We start from the raw sequence: 18607 nt of genomic DNA on the forward strand, positions 1-18607 counted from the left end.
CTATACTAATATGGTGGACAGTGCAATACCAGCTCGTAATGAGTGTGCACTTCCTGCACCCTAAAAATGGGCACAACGCCATAGAATTTCCAGGCCTGGATGTCATGCCTGACAGAACAGAGACAATGGAGTGGGGAGCGATCGAGGGAGGTGATGTAGCTGAATGTCATCAGCGTAAATGTGGAAGCTGATCCAATGTCTGCAGATAATGTTACCAAGGGGCGGCATATAGATGAGGAAGAAAAAGGAGCCACGGATAGAATCTTAAGGGACTCAGGAGGTGGAAAGGGAAGCTATTGGTAGAGATGCTCTGGCTAAGATCGGATAAATAAGAGGGCAAACCCTTCACGATGGAAATGGAGGAGGCGGTAGAGGTGGGTTGTGTGGTCAACAGTGCTAAAGACTGCCGAGAGGTAGAGGAGGAATAATTCATCATGTTCACAATCACAATGAATGTCATTTGTGTCTTTGCTAAGGGCCATTTCATTGCTGTGGGAGGGATGAAAAACAAATTGGAAAGATTCAAACACGGAGTTGCAGGAGAGATGGGTACAGAGCTGGGAGACAACAATGCATTCAAAAATCTTGGATAGGAAAGGTTTGTTGGAGATGGGCACTAGCAAGAAAGAAGGATAATATGGCAACATTTCCAGCAAAATTCTGCTGTACTCTTTTCATGGCTGTAATATCCTTTCTATAATAAAGTGCCGAGAACTGCACACAATATTGCCTAATCAATGTTTTGTTCAAATTCAACATCACCTCCTTTCTTTAATATTCAATGCCTCTATGTAAAAAAAACCAAGAATCCTATTTTCAGAACATTGTAGCCCAGTGGTTATTAAAAACCAGTCCATTTATATACTTTTTCTCTATTTTAATCTCTCCAATTTTTGTAATATTTTCTTTCATTTCTATATGTTGTTCCTTAGTTTCCAGTTTCTCTCCCTACCCTTTTCTATATTTTCTTCCCATTTTTCTCTTTGCTATTTCTGTGATATGTTCTCTCTCTTCCTTATTTTGTTTTTCTCATTCACCACAGTTCTTGTAATTTTTCTCCCTCTTTTCTCCAGATGTATGTGTGCGTGCGTGCGCAGTCTGTCTCTTTCTCCAGTTTCTGTAATATTCTCTCTTCCCTCTTTCTGGTTTCTCTACTTTTCTGTAATTCCAGTCACCGTGTGTTCAGTTCACGTCTAACATTCTGCTGCTCTCCATCTCTCTCAAATTCTCCCCCATCAACTCTCCTGAATCAATTATTCTCACTCACCAAATGCATTTTCAGTCAGATCCTCTGATCTGTCTTCCTTCTCCCAGTTTCCACTGAGAGAGCATTAAGAGTCAGAAGCCGTACTCCTGTGCAGGCGCACATCAGGGCCGTTGTTGGCTGTATCAGTGGTTCTGAAATTTGTTCAGGTCAGGCTCCACCTTTTTCATGCCTGGCCCCTCTGATAACCTCTCGTGCTCCAAAAGCGACACACTTACCAGTATGTCTGCACAAAAAAATATCTCATGCACTTCCTTCACTTCTGTCTCTCTCTCTCGCCCCTTTTATTTTTTTCTTTCCTCTTAATTCTTTTCACTTTCTCTTTCTCTCCCCAACCAAAGGGCCACTGAACAACAATCTGAGAGAGCAGGCCGTTGAACGACTATAAAAAGAGAGGAGGGCCGCATGGTCGCTCCTGAGAATTGCAATCTTTTACATTGGAGGCAGATGTCAGCCTTGGTTCAGTGGTAGCACTTTCGCCTCCGAGTCAGAAGGTTGTGGCTCTAAGCCCCACTCTAGAGATTTGAGCACATAATCTGGCCTGGCACTTTTGTGGAATACTGTCGGAAGTGCTGTCTTTCGGGTAAAACTGAGGCCCTGTCTGCCCCCTCAGGTGGACGTAAACGATCCTAAGGCACTATTCGAAGAAGAGTAAGGAAGTTCTCTCAGTGTCCTGGCCAATATTTATCCCTCAAATACCTAAAACATTACTGTTTGTGGGAGCTTGCTGTATGCAAATTGGTTGTTGCGTTTACTACATTACAACAGTGACTACACTTCAGAAGCACTTCAGTGGCTGTAAAGTGCTTTAGGATGGGGTAACGATAGGCACTATATAAATGTAAGTCTTCTTTATTTCTTATTCCACTCAGTCATTTTGTTTGTTTATATCAGTGCATCCAATTCTGATGAAGGGTCTGCACTCTAAACCTTAACCAATCTTTTCAGAAGTGGATGGACCTGCTGCACGTTTCCAGTATATTCAGTTTTTAATTTGGGCTCAGGCTGGCTGATGCCTGGTGCTGGAATTGTCCTAAAAGGCTCAACCTGTTTGGAAGGTAGGCAAAGAAAGTGTTAGAAGTTTGCTAGGAAACAACGTAGTGCTATCAGGACCATCTTGGTTCTTCTGTTCTTGTGTTAGACTCTGGGAATCACAGAAAACAGTTATGTTGCCTGGCAGGAAAAGGTCATTCAATAATACATCAACAAATCTGTATGTGAATCAAGTAGGACTTTTTATTTATACACACAAGCACAAAAGGTTTGATAAAAGAGGCTCTTACAACTGTTGAAGGACTGCCTACCTAACATGGCTATATCTAAAATTGTGACCACCTATATGCTTTTAACTTATAATTCCATTGATGGCACTGGGATTAAGATAGCCTAAAACAATTAAAAACAACACTTTTTTAAGGTGCACGTGCATTGTTAAAATTAGAGCTAAGCCATTTAGTAGTGAAAACAGGAAGCATTTTTCCATACAAAGGTTGGTGAAAATCTGGAACTCGCTCCCCCAAAAGGCTGTGGATGCTGGGACAATTGAAATTTTCAAGACTGATTTCGACAGATTTTTGTACACTAAGGGTATCAAGGGATATGGAGCAAAGGCGAGTAAATGAAGTTGAGGGACAGATCATCCAAGATCTAACTGAATGGCAGAACAGGTTCGAGGGGCTGAATGGCCTACCCCTGTTCCTATGTTCACTGTGTAATATATATATAATCAGACCTCTCACCAAATAGCATCTTAATTAATAGTATCGTCAACATGGTCTCATGTCTTTTGTTTCTATAGTCCATTCCTGTAATGTAAATTTCCCATTTTCCATAATAAACGAATTTGCAGTAAAAGTAGAACTTCCTGCTTGTTTCATTTGATACATTAATCGTAATTTTCTGAAGTGCACCCTATATTATTTTAACTCACTACAATCGCAGAATTATATGCTCCATGAGACAGAAAGGAACAGTACACATGGCAGAATGTGTAATCTGAGCAAAAAGTATTCAACTAATGGGAGTTAACAACTAAAATCACGAACAAGATCATATAATATTTTACTGTGTTTAGCTTGAAAAATGTCTGAGATTTTCAACTTCAAGGCACAAATATTTTCAAATAAATCCTCACTTAATTACATATTTTCCAGACAAAGAATGGGTGATTTAGTAAAACTCTATTATATTCTTAAGGTATAGTGTTCTCTTTATGATGAATTGTTTGAATGGAAGAGTGTGGCTGAAATTTCACCATGACAGCCTGAGTGGAACAATATGTTTAAGTGGAAGGGTACAGTATTACTTTGACATAACAACTAAAATGTGTGGAATGGAGAAGAGAAGTAGTTAGTGCAAAGATTTTTTTTGTGCTCAACACCTTAAGATACAGTGGGAAGAAGGTTAATGAAGTCGCAAGGTGCTTACTTCTTATCTTTCTGGAACCTTTAAGTAACTGAGGAATTGATGTTTAGTTACCTCGGTTCAAGATTGGAAGTCTGCACACTCACTCAATTATTTTGCCTGTCGTCACATGTGTAAGCTGTACTTGCAATAGCTGATAAGCTAGACTTGCCAAATTACGTTCAACATGGGCTCAGCTTCTGCCTGTCACTATTCTTTTATACACTGTGTGTACCAGATTTATATTTATGTAAAATATATGCAGGACATGTGTACTTCATTGGTTCAATCTTCTTTGCACCCTTGAAAAAATGCCTGAGTAAAAGTGCAAAGAAATTAAAGGTAAAACAGTTCCAGAATTTTAAACTTTTGTACATCATTATTTCAGTAACTAATCCACTACATGTAGGGAATTAATAGGTTTGCATTAATACTTCTGGTTTGAATTTTTTTTGTTTAAAAGGCAGTCAACTGCATTTCTTGTGCAAACCCTCAGAGTTGTGTCCTTAACCTACTAATACTTAAAACTGCAACTTGAATCTAAGCAGACAAGGATGAGATACTTAAACAAATGTAAAAAGGTATATTGAGTACTTGTTTATTGGGCGAGTACTTACAAAAAAAAAAGAAACGTTAAAAAGAAAACCAATTCAGTGGCTATAAATACATGAAGAAAATTCTCCTTGGAGATTCCATAATTAAAAATCTATTGTTCTTACATTAATTTATATATTTTTTAAATTATGAACTATAGGCATTTCTAGAGGTAACTTAAGTTGACCTGAAGAGGGCTCCATTGTATTTTCATTCTGATTTGTGTTGTTCAGTAACAGCTTCGATAATATCTTATTTTTACTTATGTCTTTTGCACAATATGTGTCAACATTAAGCCAGATTTGTAGGCACGGTGACACTTCCAAAAAAAACACAGAAAATGTAAACTATATGTTCAAAACAAAATGCATCCGTCCAAGTGTTTGAATCTCTGTGACAGCTGTAAGAGCAGAAAAAATGGTTTTAAGGTTACTTCTTGGTATCATTCTAGTCGACAATTACAGCATTTTAACAATGTTTATAATCAAAAATATCAGTATTCTGTTTTTCCCTTCTCAGGATGATCTCATTTATTTTCAGTTTTCATTTCATTCTTTTCATCATGACCAAACCATCACAATGTTTCAGTAGAAAGTGTGTCTCTCCCTTTTGGTAGTAAGTGCATTCTGATACACTTCAGCACACATGTCCATATTAGCTTACACTGCCACAAGGTTTAAACAAAATATCTTAAAGCTCAGGGAACACAGATTCTTTTGTTAACAATTAAAACAATACTGTATCACAGGTCAAAGATAAGTTTTCTTCAGCAGCACAGACTAATCACAGAGTGACGTATCTCCAGCAGCAAGTACGGAGAATGAAGCTTGACAGTGCATGTAAAAAGCTGTTCATTTGATTTTGGATAAAAATTGTTTTTTTTTCTTCTCAGAATTCAGTGATGCCTATGTTCTTAACAATAAACATCAGCTGGATTTTTAAAAAACTTATCCACTCCAAATGTTCCCTAGAAAAAAAAAGAAAATACTTGCTCTATCTTTTCTTTGTTATGCAATTTTCCCTATTCTTCCCCGCACATTATTCTCCTTAGTTAGGAGGGCATGGTGGTCCAGACTGCACAAATTGCATTTTGCCAGTCTCTGTTCCTTGATTGACCCACCACTGGAATGAGGTGGGAAGAGACCACCTACCCAGATGATATTTGCTGGAACTTGTTCCCTGCAGAAAACCTAAGTGCAAATGTCCAGTGAGAAATTTAAAGTCAGTCAAGTACCCCAGCTATACTTGCATTCATGGAATCATAAAACATTACAGCATGATAACAGGACATTAACCCATCAAGGCGCTGCCAGTGATTTGTAGTTGAATGATGTGGATTGAAAGAGTAGAGTATTATGTATGCCAAATTAATACTAATTTTACATAACCAAAATGCATTCCAATTTATATTAATCGAGAAATTTAAATGTTTTTTAATGAGTTGGTGGTTTGGCAAAGAAAACAGAATTTTTAATGTACATGCATTCTAGTCTCCATGACTCTTCATCAGATCACTACCACTTTGCTCTCAAAAACATTTCCACTTTTCTTTCTCCAATACAGCCCCCACCTTCCTTGATCCTCATGTACAAAACACTCTTGGTATTAAAAATTAACAAGCTAAATGGGATTGTTGATAATTGAAACATCTACATACCCTAAAACTCTAATATTTGTAATTCTCATTACAAACATTCCCTGCAAACAGAAAAATATAATTCTTGATTTTTTTTTCCCTCGTTGTGTAATTTTATTTCGCCCCGCACATTAGCTTCTATTCAAACATTGTTAAACTGAAAATGCATTGTAGAAAAATAAATATAAATATCATGTACACACATACTCTTTTCAATCTGGGCCAAAAATGCCCTGTGACACAGCTGTGGCATAGCTCAACGGCAAGTCTAGTCCCACTACTGGCCCCATCATGCTCAGCCAGCTTGTGATGTAATTTACATTCCTAAACAAAAGAAAAATAAAATAAGCATGGCATTTTTGTTTTAGAAAAAAGATACATTGCATTTTTTTAATTATAGGCGATTACAATTTTGCAATATTTTTGCTTTCTGTCTTAGAAGATTTAAACAAAACAGTATATACAACATGAAAAGTGTGTGCTTTGCATTACCATGTAGAGCAAGCACGAAGTAAAACGGACATTTTCAAAGGCACTCATAATGAATTACAAAAGGATTGTCTGCATGGCAGCATAGCTCATACAGCCTGAAGTATTCTGAATCTGAATGTCAGTAACTTTGAAATGTGTTTCCAATCAGCAGAATCCAGTCACATTTTTAGACATGTCTAAAAAGCAGAGTTTGAGCTCTGCAATGCTTTTTTTCTTGTTACATTTTTTTCTCTTTACTCACCAGTTTTCTCCACTCCCCTTTCCTGAAGGAATTGACTCCTTGCTAGGATGTGGCTCAATGGGCACAGGGTGCTCTGCAGGGCCTTGCCCATATGTCCATTTTTCACGTCTATAGTGAGTGTACACAGGCTATTCTACCATCTTCGGGAGAGGGTTTACACAAAGCCTTATGCTGTCCTCATCCAGCATCCACACACAATCACTTCCAATAGGGATCACTGGATAATAATCAGGAGCAGGAACCTTAGCTGATTTTCAACTCCTTAACCCAGGAGTGCTGAGGCCAATTCTAGTGCCCCTACCACTGCTGTGGCTGACATCAGCTAATTCAGCACAGTCTAGGGTCGAATCTGGATCCTTCTTGGTCTGTATCACTCAGCTCCTCAGTGGATAAGCTCGATGAACCATTGAGTGGAAAGCTTATTTAGTTTTCTAACTTTCCTACCCACCCACACTTTCTATACTGCTGAGACAAAACTAGTTGAAGAAACCAGACAATGCAAATCTAAGAAAGACACGGCACCTAGTACTTGTACTAAATTCAAACTAAAAAATCCTTGCATCTCTTTCTTTGAAGAATGCACTTTAATTCTTTAATATTGTAACATCCTTGGCAGTCTGAATGTCAACCATGAAAGGCTAATTTTGCCCTATGTATCTCTAAAGCAGAATGTTACAGAGTAGGGTATGGAACTACACAGTGTTTGTAAATTTACAGTACTCTACAAATAAGCTGAAATAATCCCTGTAAATATTTGTCTTTTCTTGGATACAACTTGTTGACCAAGAGGGCAGATGGGTAGCTGTTACTGGACCCTGCCAATAGTACTGTCACCAACTGTTAGATGGAACACAAGGTCAGCCCAAGTTGACCTTGCCTCCAGTTTTCTCCACCACTGTAGATAAGAACCTTGATTCTGCTCACCTCTCTTTCCTCACTGTCTGACCAACACTGGAAATTTGTCCTCTAGACAATTACAGGCATGAATCCTTATCGTACCATTCCACTGTTAATAAACGATTATTAGTTATACTGGAAACAAACGGTTCAAGTCACACCAAGTAATATTAGTAACCACCCATTAATGCATTCAAATGAAGCTATTCAGTCTGTTATTTTAACAAAGGTTGAACTATTTAACATAACGCAGTTAATGCCTTTGTTCAAATAATGAATCAAGGAATTTCATCTGAATACATTAACTCATTTGTTACTAATATCACAATGCACAATTTCACCCTCTAAGCTTTATATCCCTCCTGCATAGCTCACCATTTGTGTTTGATATTTCGTTACTTTAACCCTCCAGCGATTGTCAAAGAGTTATCATGAAACCACCTTGTGCTCTCTCTCCCTTCTTACCTTCCCCCACCTGTGGATTTTAAAATACTCCCATTAGGATTAATAAAAATGTTATAGTGAATTAAATGTCATGCTACAATTATTTTTCCCCAATAGAGAACATCTTTTCTCGGCATGGTGGTAATTATTGTATAACTGCAGCTCAACAGCACCTGACAGGAATCAATGGCTAATTTGCAATCATTCGCATAAACTGTCCATCCCACAACTGTGTGGTCTTGAAATGCACCGGTGAAACATTGATCATCTCACCTCTGTGGCCAGGTGTTCCAACTCTTACATAAGAGTAGTGCAGCTCTTAACCAGATTTTTTTTGTTCAAGGAGTATTCTATTGACTTGCATATTATTTTCACTTTACCATCATTGTTTCCTTGTTAACTAAGGTTAAACTGCCGTTTTTCAGAATCTTCACAAATGAGTAACAGCATTTTGGAAAATATGGCAACACAGTGTAATTTAAATAGTGTCACCAATTATTTTGCTGCAATTTTTAAAAAAAAATCAGTAAAAACCTTTAAAAAAAATTACCAACTTTCAGTATGGCTTTCCTGATTCTCTGAAGGTAGTTTATCCCCAATACACATTGGAATAAGAATCGGAGACTCTTGAGTTAAGAGTTCTACTCGCTATATCTCACAAGAGCCACATGAACTGTCCCATCTCCCATCCTACATAAGAGCTGTGACGGTAGAAACTGATTTTCAATTCTTCCGAGGTAGCCTGTAGGATACAATGCGTTGTAGGAAAGGAAATATTTTTTTAAATGAAAATTATTAAGAATTCCAAATCTGTGCTAGAAATAATAGGGGATGAGGGAGGGGTGAAAGGTGACAGGTGTGAAAAAGGTGAACAACATTAAAAGAATGAGGAAAATCTAACTAAATCTTACTTTGTTCATGATTCAGTTCTCTTCCATATAAATTAGGGTTATGCTTATAGTCACATCAACTAGGGGGGTGGGCTACTTACAATTTAAATTTAAAGACGTTTTGTATTGATAAAAACGTATTTGGCAACCCTTTTTTTGGAGGCTGGGGGTGAAGAGAAGGGAGGTAAACCAGAGGAGTTGTGTGTTATTTTTGTCACAATGACATCAAGAAATCCAATTTTGACACAATCTACATATGACATAATGAATAGTAAACAAATGAAAAAAGCTTGCGAACAATTTCATCAATGAGTGTTGCTTTAAACCATGTCCTAAAGACAGATCAGAGTAGTGCTTTTGAAAAATTGATTCAGTTTGATTAGGCATCAGGACTGCTTCAATTAGATGCTTTATAAATGGAATTCAGTGCCACATCATCCTAAGTAGCAGCTTGTAGGTAGACTGAAATTAATTTAAATTTTTCTGGTGGTTGCTGACTTGTTAGTTTATTAATCTAAAACGATACACTCCACGTGGCATTGCAATGCTTTGTAATGAGGTTAGCTAACTTGTCATCAACAAGGCTCTGAAATTACATTGTGGCTTACTAGCATATGAATACTTAATCTTACAACACCAGGTTATAGTCCAACTGTTTTATTTGAAAATCACAAGCTTTTGGAGGCTTTCTCCTTCGTCAGGTGAGCGAGTGTGGGATTCCATGGAAGGTTACCGCATTTATAGTCAGAGAACAATACCTGGTGAATACTCACCTTCAAACAGCCACCCAACCTCAAACAGACCATCGTTCGCAGCAAATTACCCAGCTTTTAGGAGAACAGCGTCCACGACACCACACAACCCTGCCACGGCAACCTCTGCAAGACATGCCAGATCATCGACACAGACACCACCATCACATGAGAGGGCACCACCCACCAGGTACATGGTTCATACTCCTGTGATTCGGCCAACGTTGTCTACCTCATACGTTGCAGGAAAGGATGCCCCGGAGCATGGTACATTGGCGAGACCACGCAGACACTGCGACAACGGATGAACGGACACCGCACAACAATCGCCAGACAGGAGGGTTCCCTCCCAGTCGGGGAACACTTCAGCAGTCAAGGACATTCAGCCACCGATCTTCGGGTAAGCGTTCTCCAAGGCGACCTTCGAGACACACGACAACGCAAAATCGTCGAACAGAAATTGATAGCCAAGTTCCGCACCCATGAGGACAGCCTCAACCGGGATCTTGGGTTCATGTCACGCTACACGTAACCCCACCAGCGAAAAAAAGTTATCTGTTTTTAACACAACGGGTCATTCTCTGTCTTTCTCTTCCTTTCAGATGTTTCTCTCCCTCTCTCTCTGTTTTGTGTTCTGGCCGTTTGTGTATTCGGTGGTCCTGTAGGTAACATCACTCTGTCTGAACACTTTGATTGCCTTGACAACGGGCAGTTGGAAAGATTATCTGTAATCACCAGGTATTGTTCTCTGACTATAAATGCGGTAACCTTCCATGGAATCCCACACTCGCTCACCTGACGAAGGAGAAAGCCTCCGAAAGCTTGTGATTTTCAAATAAAACAGTTGGACTATAACCTGGTGTTGTAAGATTCCTTACATTTGTCAACCCCAGTCCATCACCGGCATCTCCACATCATGAATACTTAATGCAGAGATGTTAGCCCGTTTATCTTAAACGGGTTAACATCTCCATTAAAACAGCTAGTTCAGACGGCCACACTAAATGCCAGTACTCCAATATCCAATGGCGTTATTTCAGTTCCCAAATTAAACCAGTAATTTTTCAGATTTATGCAAACAGCTACGTCTGCTAAGGTTGTCTTCATTTTTTCAATGTAGTTCACCCCTTCATGCATACTTCATAATTAAGAAGGAGAAAAATCAATTAAACCACATTTTTCTCTCTGGAATTTGACATGTTCTGAAGTTATGATTGTCCATCTTCCTTAGGGGTGTGATGAAGTTTGGGGTCCACTAAATGTTTAAGTCCCCCAAATAATATAGCATCAAAGAAGAGCATACTTAAATTCATGGAAAACAAGATTAAGATCCTACAAAATGGTGCCGGGGTTGAACAAAAGAACTGATCTTCCAGCCCACTTCCATGATTTTTGTGAGTAAAGGATGTTTTCTACAGAGTTCCAAAAGATGAGTAGACCACAGTGGACATGAGGTAAGTTTGGTTTCAGGCTCTGATTATACTATATGCTGCAAGTGAAACAAGATTGTCAGATTACCACAAATTCGCCAAAAAGCAATTATCTTATCACCAAACAATGAACCTCTTACACTTGGCATTATATACAATCTGAGCAAAAGATTTTCTCAGAACCTAATAGTATATTCACTGGAAGGCAGAAAACTTTCATTTAACACTCTATTCTTCTTAACAACCAACTCATCTGCTATACATCCTCAGGAGAACCATGGCAAGTTTCACTATCTTTGAAGATCGTTGATCTGGTTTGTGCAGATGAACAAGTTGACAGATATTTAGGTCAATTAGATTGGAACACCTAGTCAAACGAGCTCTGCTTCCCAAAGAACTCCAAATAATTTTCAGAATTAGGTGTAAAGTCCATTTCCACCTTGGAGTACACAGAATTGTTGAAGGCTACTCAGCAGACCTGCATTCTGTAAAGAATTCTGTGTAATATTTAAATGTTGAGTTCAATTGTGAGCAACTCTACTCTTGAAGAATATCCTGGTTCATGGGCTAGTTCTAGAATAAATGGACATACATTCCAAAGCAAAATGTCCTGGAAGTGACTGCCCTACTCTGTGAGGGAGTAATCCATCAATAAAATTTGAAGGGCTGAGAGAACCCAATTCATACTTATTCCCTTTAAGACTTTTGGACAAGGGAACATACAGTGCCTAAGGGGTGGCCCTATGATCAAGCACCTTTGGAAGTTAGACATTGATCCCATCCAATCAGAAATTCCAATGACTATAACCTGCGAAAACCAGAGCATCCACTGGATGTGTAATAAATTTCCAGTTTTCAGGGTATGGATCTTATGCCTATATGAAAGGAAATGTTGAATTTTACAACCATTTTTGGAGGTGCTGACTGAATTGTCAACTTAACCTCATCCCTTTAGTTATTTTTATTCAAGAAGCTGTATCCAAGGATAGATTCATGACCTTCCATCATTTAAGAAAACAATTTGAAATAGGACCCTTAACTTACTCTACTCTAGGAACTGATGGGAGGATGTAATTACAGCATGACAATTTTATGTAAGTAGTTTCTATTATTATAAATAACAATTGCCTGCCAAGTGCAGGCAATTGGGACTAGCTTAGTGGTATAAACTGGGCGACATGGACATGTTGGGCCGAAGGGCCTGTTTCCATGTTGTAAACTTCTATGACTCTATGACTCTAAATGTGGACTTCAGAATTTATAATGGAAATATAGAAATAAGAACAGAAGGTATGACTTTAAAATGGGGATTGAAATCCACCTGCATGCCCTAGTCCAATTATCCCCTGGCCTCTAACCCCTCTTCACCTGAAGACTACACTTGGTCTTGACTCCCCGTGCGCAAGTAAAATATTAAAAATCTGCATCAGCATGTACTTCCTGTCGTCAGGTTTTGTCCAACTTTTTCCCCGTTATACACACTGCATATTTATTGTGGGCCACCCAGTTCCTACAAATTGCTCAAAATGCTTTCTGACAATTTTTCCAACTGCCATTTCTTCAGTAACTGAAATCTCTAACGTCCAACAAAGAATTTAAACAAAATAAAACATTAAAAAAATTTACATGTTGCACAATAATATGATTAAACTCAGCCAATGAATTGTTTGTTGTGTTTATTAATGCCTTCATTAAAGTTTTTACTTGAAGGCCTCAGCTTCTCTTAGAAGCCTGGGCTTGAATTTAATATTTTTGTCCAGAGCAATGACTCTGAGCTGAAATTAGATTGTATAGTCTGAGCATGTGCAGTGCACCTTTCCCAGTACCAGTTAGCTGTACTGATGCAATATTTTTCTTCACCTTCTCCCCAGTAGCTTTTCTTCAAGCAATTTTGAAAAACCAAGAGGGCAAATTTCAAAAGCTTAATTGAGGTAAAATTTATATTTTTCAAAAAGAAGCTGTGTCTGTGTTTAAGAGTGAGACAAATGGCTAGTAATTATACACATTATAGCTTTTGTTTTGTGTTCTGTTAACTTTAGAAAATGTAATAAGCTTTGGAGGTGGGGGGGGGGGGGAAGAGAGAGAATGTCTGTTTATCTTGATATTCAACTTTCCAAAAGAGTTGGATTTTGAAGCCAACTTATGATCTTTTGTGTTTTGTTGACAGTTAGTAAAGGCCAATTTTAATAGCTTACACCTATGGGACAGAGATTCCAATTGCTAACATATATGATATATGGGAGGGAAAGAGAGAGAGACAGAGAGAAAGATACATTGGGGATTATATTGGATAACCCCCTGAAAACGGGTGCTGGAATTGCAGTGCAAGATTATCCCACGTCCGATGTTTGCGATGCAGGCAGCATGATGATTTCTATGATTGCTGCATGCAGCCAGTGCCACCTATGCTGTTAAGTGGCTGCATGCACCAGAAGGGGGCCCAGATATGTGGCTAGCACCACTTAAAGGCAGCCTGCTCCTCTTAAAGGGGAGGTGCACTCTGGCTGCAGGAAGTGCTTTAAGTCCATTGGGAAGTGAATCTGTGCTGGAGTATAGTGAAGAAAGATTATGATGGGATCTCTGGAATAACTTGGCATCTCAAGGTTTGTGGGACTGTTATATTTTCAAAATATAAGATACGGGTCTGAATGGAGATCAGAAATCACACACGTAAAACACAGATGCAGATCTCATCCTTATGTTTAAAAACCGTTGTTTTATTTTAAAATATCAAATAAAACTACATTCCACATCCTCCAATCTGCACACCAGACCTCACCAATCTGCCGCTCTGAGTTTGTACCGGGCCTGCGAGAGAGCGTGCACCAAGGTTCTCTGATGACGCACTAGAGGCCTTGGTGCAAGAGGTGGACAGGAGGGGCATCCTATATCTGCAGGGATGCAAGAGGCCCTCCAGACATATGTTCCCGAGGCAGTAGTGGACGAGGTTAACGCCCGTTGCATAGCACCACGAACATGGATGCAGTGCAGAAAGAAATGCAGTGATTTGACACGAGTGGTGAAGGTGCACGAGTTCAACTGTCAAGTGGCATATCCTACGAACTGTACCACTGCTCCACACACTAAACTCCCCATTACCCACCTACCAACAAACCCTTTCAATCAGTACTCAACTCTTCCAATCAGACGCTTCATCTCACCCTCACACAATACCACTGTTGCAAGCCGCACACCCACAACTCACAGGTCACACACAGGCAGCTATTCAACCATAATGGCCTCATCACCCAAACATCTTGCTGGACACTCACTGGCACACTTCCCTCTTCATTGCAAGAGAAGGTGGTGCATAACAGAAGGCAGCAAGCGGCAGTGGCTCCATGGAACATGAACCTGCTGTCCTCTCTCAGGATGACAGCATTCCTATCCCACCCCTGTCACTCCGCCAGTGCCCTTGCTGTTGCCTGTCAGCTAGTCCACTCTCTGTAGAGTATTGAAACTTTATTATAGGAACATAGGAACAGGAGAAGGCCATTAGTCCTTCGAGCCTGTTCAGTCATTCAATGAGATTATGGCTGATCTGTAACCTAACTCCATATACCTGCTGTAGCCCCAACTTCCTTAATACCTTTGGTTAACAAAAATCTATCAATCTCAGATTTAAAATTAACAATTGAGCTAGCATCAACTGCTGTTTGCGGAAGAGCGTTCCAAACTTGTACCACCCTTTGCGTGTAGAAGTGTTTACCAACTTTACTGCTGAAAGTCCTGGCTCTAATTTTTAGGCTATATCATCTAGTTCTAGTATTCAAGTCTAGGAGACCTCCAAAAACAGGTACAAATGCATCAGCAGTCAGAAGCAATAATCCAGCAACTTAAAACCTGTAAATCCGACATGATCCCTTTAAATAGTGCTGGTGGGGAGTCCTCCATGCCATTTAAGACCTTTTCAGCTGTGCGAGGTCAAGACCGTGCATTGGCTGGAGCGTAGTGTATAGCAGCGGTCCCTTTAAATCAGCGTTGCACACTGATCTACGTCATAAACTCCCCACTCTACATGCTGCCGGCGTTCGTTAAGTGCACCATCTTTTACAAGATGGCGTCCTGTGCACATCACGCCGGAAGTGTGCGTGCGCATCTCGGGTGCCATTTTCAGGGCTTGGGTGTCCGCGTAGTGCCTACAGAATGGGCACTACACGGCCCAGACTGTTTGTTTCCTTATTCTGATTTGATTTTATGTTGCATTTTGAAAGCAAACAGAGACTCTGGGCTCGATTTTAGTGTCGGGTTTCCAGCGGGGGGGCCCCGAAAATCCCGATATGAGGTCACGTGACCGGATCGCGCCGCGATCCCGACCACTTCCGGGTTCCCCGATGACGTGCGGGGCTGCGTGCGTGGCCCCCGCTGGTGGGAATCCCGCAGGCAATTAAAGCCAGCGGGGTTCCACTTGAGTGTACTTACCTTGCTTGTTGAGGTCAGTTAATGAGCTGAATCAGCTGTCAAAAGAGGAAGTGTGGGATTTTACCTGCATCGCAGACTGTTTCACACACTGGGGGAAACAGTCTCTCTCCAACCAGGCGTGTTGCAGCCAGCAGCCTGTGGCAGCTGCCAAGGTGCACTCCACGGGGGAGAGCCCTCACCCACGCAGGAGGCCACCGCGGCACATAGGGCAACCCCTGCCCCCCACCACCCCCCGCCAAGCCAGAGGACAGACCGACACGAAACCGCAGCCCCAGTCCGAGGAACCACCTACCTACCCTGCACAACCCCTCAGACCAACACCTGCCAGATGGGTGGTGCGTGGACACCCTCGGAGGACGAACAGCATGACCAGCCCCAGCAGCCTCGCAGTCCACGCGGTCCGCCGCAGAGACGTGGAGCCCCCCAACACGGTGTTGTTGCACGCCCACCTGCACAGCAGGAGGGAGGGCTACCGCAGAGAGAGACGCATCGCAGAGGGCACTACCCTCGCCACATGGTCCACAGACCGAGGCGAAGCTCCCCGGACCTCTCCGAGCAGCAGTGCACACGGAGGCGCAGATTCGCTCGACATGTAGTCGTGGAGATCTGCAGGCTCTTTCATGCCAAGCTGCTCCTGGCTGGCCCCAGCACCAAGTGCTTACCTGTCGCTGCCAAAGTCACCCCTGCCCTCCTCAACTTCTCCTCCGCATCCTTCCAGGGTGCAGCCGGCTACACCGCAGATGTCTCTCAGTAGTCTGCGCGGAAGAGCCCTGCAAATACACCTGCACCTACTCTACAGTAACACGATGGGTGGCATCAGTGGTGGGTCCTCATAGTGATACCCAGGAGCGGGCATTATTGGACACAACAGACAGGATTCGCGGAGACATGGCAGTGGTGGTGCCAATGTAATGTGTGCTGTTTGTTGCTCTGAAATTCAATATAGGTAACACCCATGGCAAACCCTCCGACACCCTTGTGCACCCCCTTCATGCTCACGAAACATTTGCCTTACGCTGCCTACTGCACATATGTGATGCATGCCCTGTGGCTGCAGCACAGGTGGTGGCAGGTTGAGTGAGGCTGGCCGTGAGGGAGATGCACGAGAGGGTGAGTATGGGATCGAGCCATAAGATTGTATGAGGATTGGGTCGCGTGTTAGTGGCAGGATGAGTACTGGCGAGGTGAGTAGGTGGAGGTAAGATGAGGATGGGGTTTGAGTGGGTATGAGGGGTGATGTGACAGAGTAGTGTTGGCGGTGCCGAAGGAGATGTGGGGTTGGGGCAGTGTTGTGGCAGATGGAGTGTAGGGGAAAGACTTCGTGTTCTCACTGTGGCTGACCTACTGAGGTCATTGCAGCGCCTCCTGCACTGTATGCAGGTGGGCGATATGTTGGTTGCGCAGGTGACCCCCTCTGCCACCTCGAGCCAGGCCTTCTTGGTGGCAGAGGCTGGCCGCTTCCTCCCGCCCGCCGGGTGGAAGATCTCTGTCTTCGCCCTCCTCCTCACCCCATCTGATGATACCTGGGGTGAGGCATCATTAAACTGGGAGCAGCCTTCCCCCTGGGCTGCTCCATGCTGAAATTTGTTCCATTGGTTGCAGCATCTGTCAGTGGAGGACTGCCCCTTTAACTAGAGAGCCTCCAGCTGACAGATCGTACTGCGCATGCGCAGCCCGCCCGACGCGCAGACCAGCAGCGTGGACCCAGGAGGAGCAAGTAATTGATTCCTATTAGTGTGTTGCCTGCTACGATCGCGCGGGCAACCCACTAATTTCACCGAGCGTGTTGACCATGCTCCCGAAACCCAACCCGCCGGAAACCCGCAGGCCTGGTAACATCGAGCCCTCTATGAGGGAAATAGATAGGAAGGGAGGGTAAAAAAGAGGAGACAGGGGATTGAGAGAGATAGAGAAGCATAAGAGGACGAAAGATACAGAAGCTGTGTGCACAGGTGAGAAGTGTGAATGAGATTAGTAGCATTCAAAGGAATCTGCATAAATTAAGCTGATGAGAATGTGAAATGACAGTTGGATTTTGGACTAATGGATCGCCTGCAGGTCTGATTAAAGCAGAGGCCGTGGGGGCGATTTTCAACTGCTACCCACTCCATTTTCCAGAGTAAACTAGCCTTAATATAGGGGGCTAGTGCTGCTGCCTGAAACATGCGGGAACCTTATCATAATATTTCAATTAGGGTCCTACACCGGTTGTAGAATCCCAGCGTCATTTCCGTGTACCAATATGTGGAGGGTGTGTCAAGTACACTCCACCAAGTGGTACTAGGCATTGGGTGGACTAACCAACATTCCTTAAAGGGATCGCTGCAGACTGCTTAAAAATGGGAAAGTTTCAGGTGCAAAAGTGATTTTTACAGGGTCAGAAATGCTCCTCCTGGCCATGAAAAAATTGACCCACACAATGCCGCCTCTCTACGGCCCTCTCCCGGGATCACCTATCTGCACCAGCCAAGACCTTTCACCTACCTGTACCAGCTAAGTTCTACGCCAGCCATCGGATTTTCATCACTCTCCGATTGGTGAGCTGCTCGAAATGTGCTTTTTGACCCCAAAATGAAATTTGTTCTGCTTTAGTGTCATAAAAACTAACTATTTTAGGAGTTTGTTGCTCCTTGGTGGGTATTACTGCAGTGGTTTGCTGGTGTTTCTAACAACACCTCAGCAATTATTCAACCATTTTTACAAATAGCAGTCTTTCCTCAAAGAAGCCTCAACACCTTTGTCTGCAGATTCTCAAAAAGATCTGAGATTGGTACCCAGGCACCCGTACACTGGAGGAGCCAACAAATGCTCTCACTTCAAGCGCAGCCCACTTTTGAAACAGTTTTACAGTCTACATATTAACTGCCTTATATCCCTTCAATGTGTTATCAATCACAGAAGCTTGGGCCAGCCTAACGGCAGGTCAGTTCTGAACCACTGCTGACTGATAAATGTTACCATATGTAGCTTAATCTTATGTGTAGCGTGCCCTGCAAGAGCACCCTCTGGCCCCAAGCGTCCAATTTCTTGGATGTGTTTCAGTGGATAAAGTGTTTATTCTCCAAAAAGGACATATACTTGGTGTATACTTGGATTATGGGTTAGAATTGTACAAGAGAAGTGGCTCCTTCAATGGTTATTA

General features: G+C 42.0%; 1 protein-coding gene across 1 annotated transcript in view; it reads right to left on the reverse strand.

The window, feature by feature from the left end:
• Positions 1-2480: 2480 nt before the first annotated feature.
• Positions 2481-18607, reverse strand: part of atg10 (ATG10 autophagy related 10 homolog (S. cerevisiae)) — a 238576-nt gene continuing 222449 nt past the window's right edge. The window contains exons 7-8 of the mRNA XM_067982784.1: positions 6105-6221; positions 2481-4661 (exon numbers count right to left, since the gene is read on the reverse strand). Coding sequence (XP_067838885.1) covers positions 6110-6221 — 112 coding nt within the window. The 3' untranslated portion in view covers positions 2481-4661; positions 6105-6109. The remainder of the gene's footprint in view (positions 4662-6104; positions 6222-18607) is intronic.

This window comes from Heptranchias perlo, chromosome 4 (assembly GCF_035084215.1).
Source record: "Heptranchias perlo isolate sHepPer1 chromosome 4, sHepPer1.hap1, whole genome shotgun sequence".
In the NCBI taxonomy this organism is placed as follows: Eukaryota; Metazoa; Chordata; class Chondrichthyes; order Hexanchiformes; family Hexanchidae; genus Heptranchias; species Heptranchias perlo.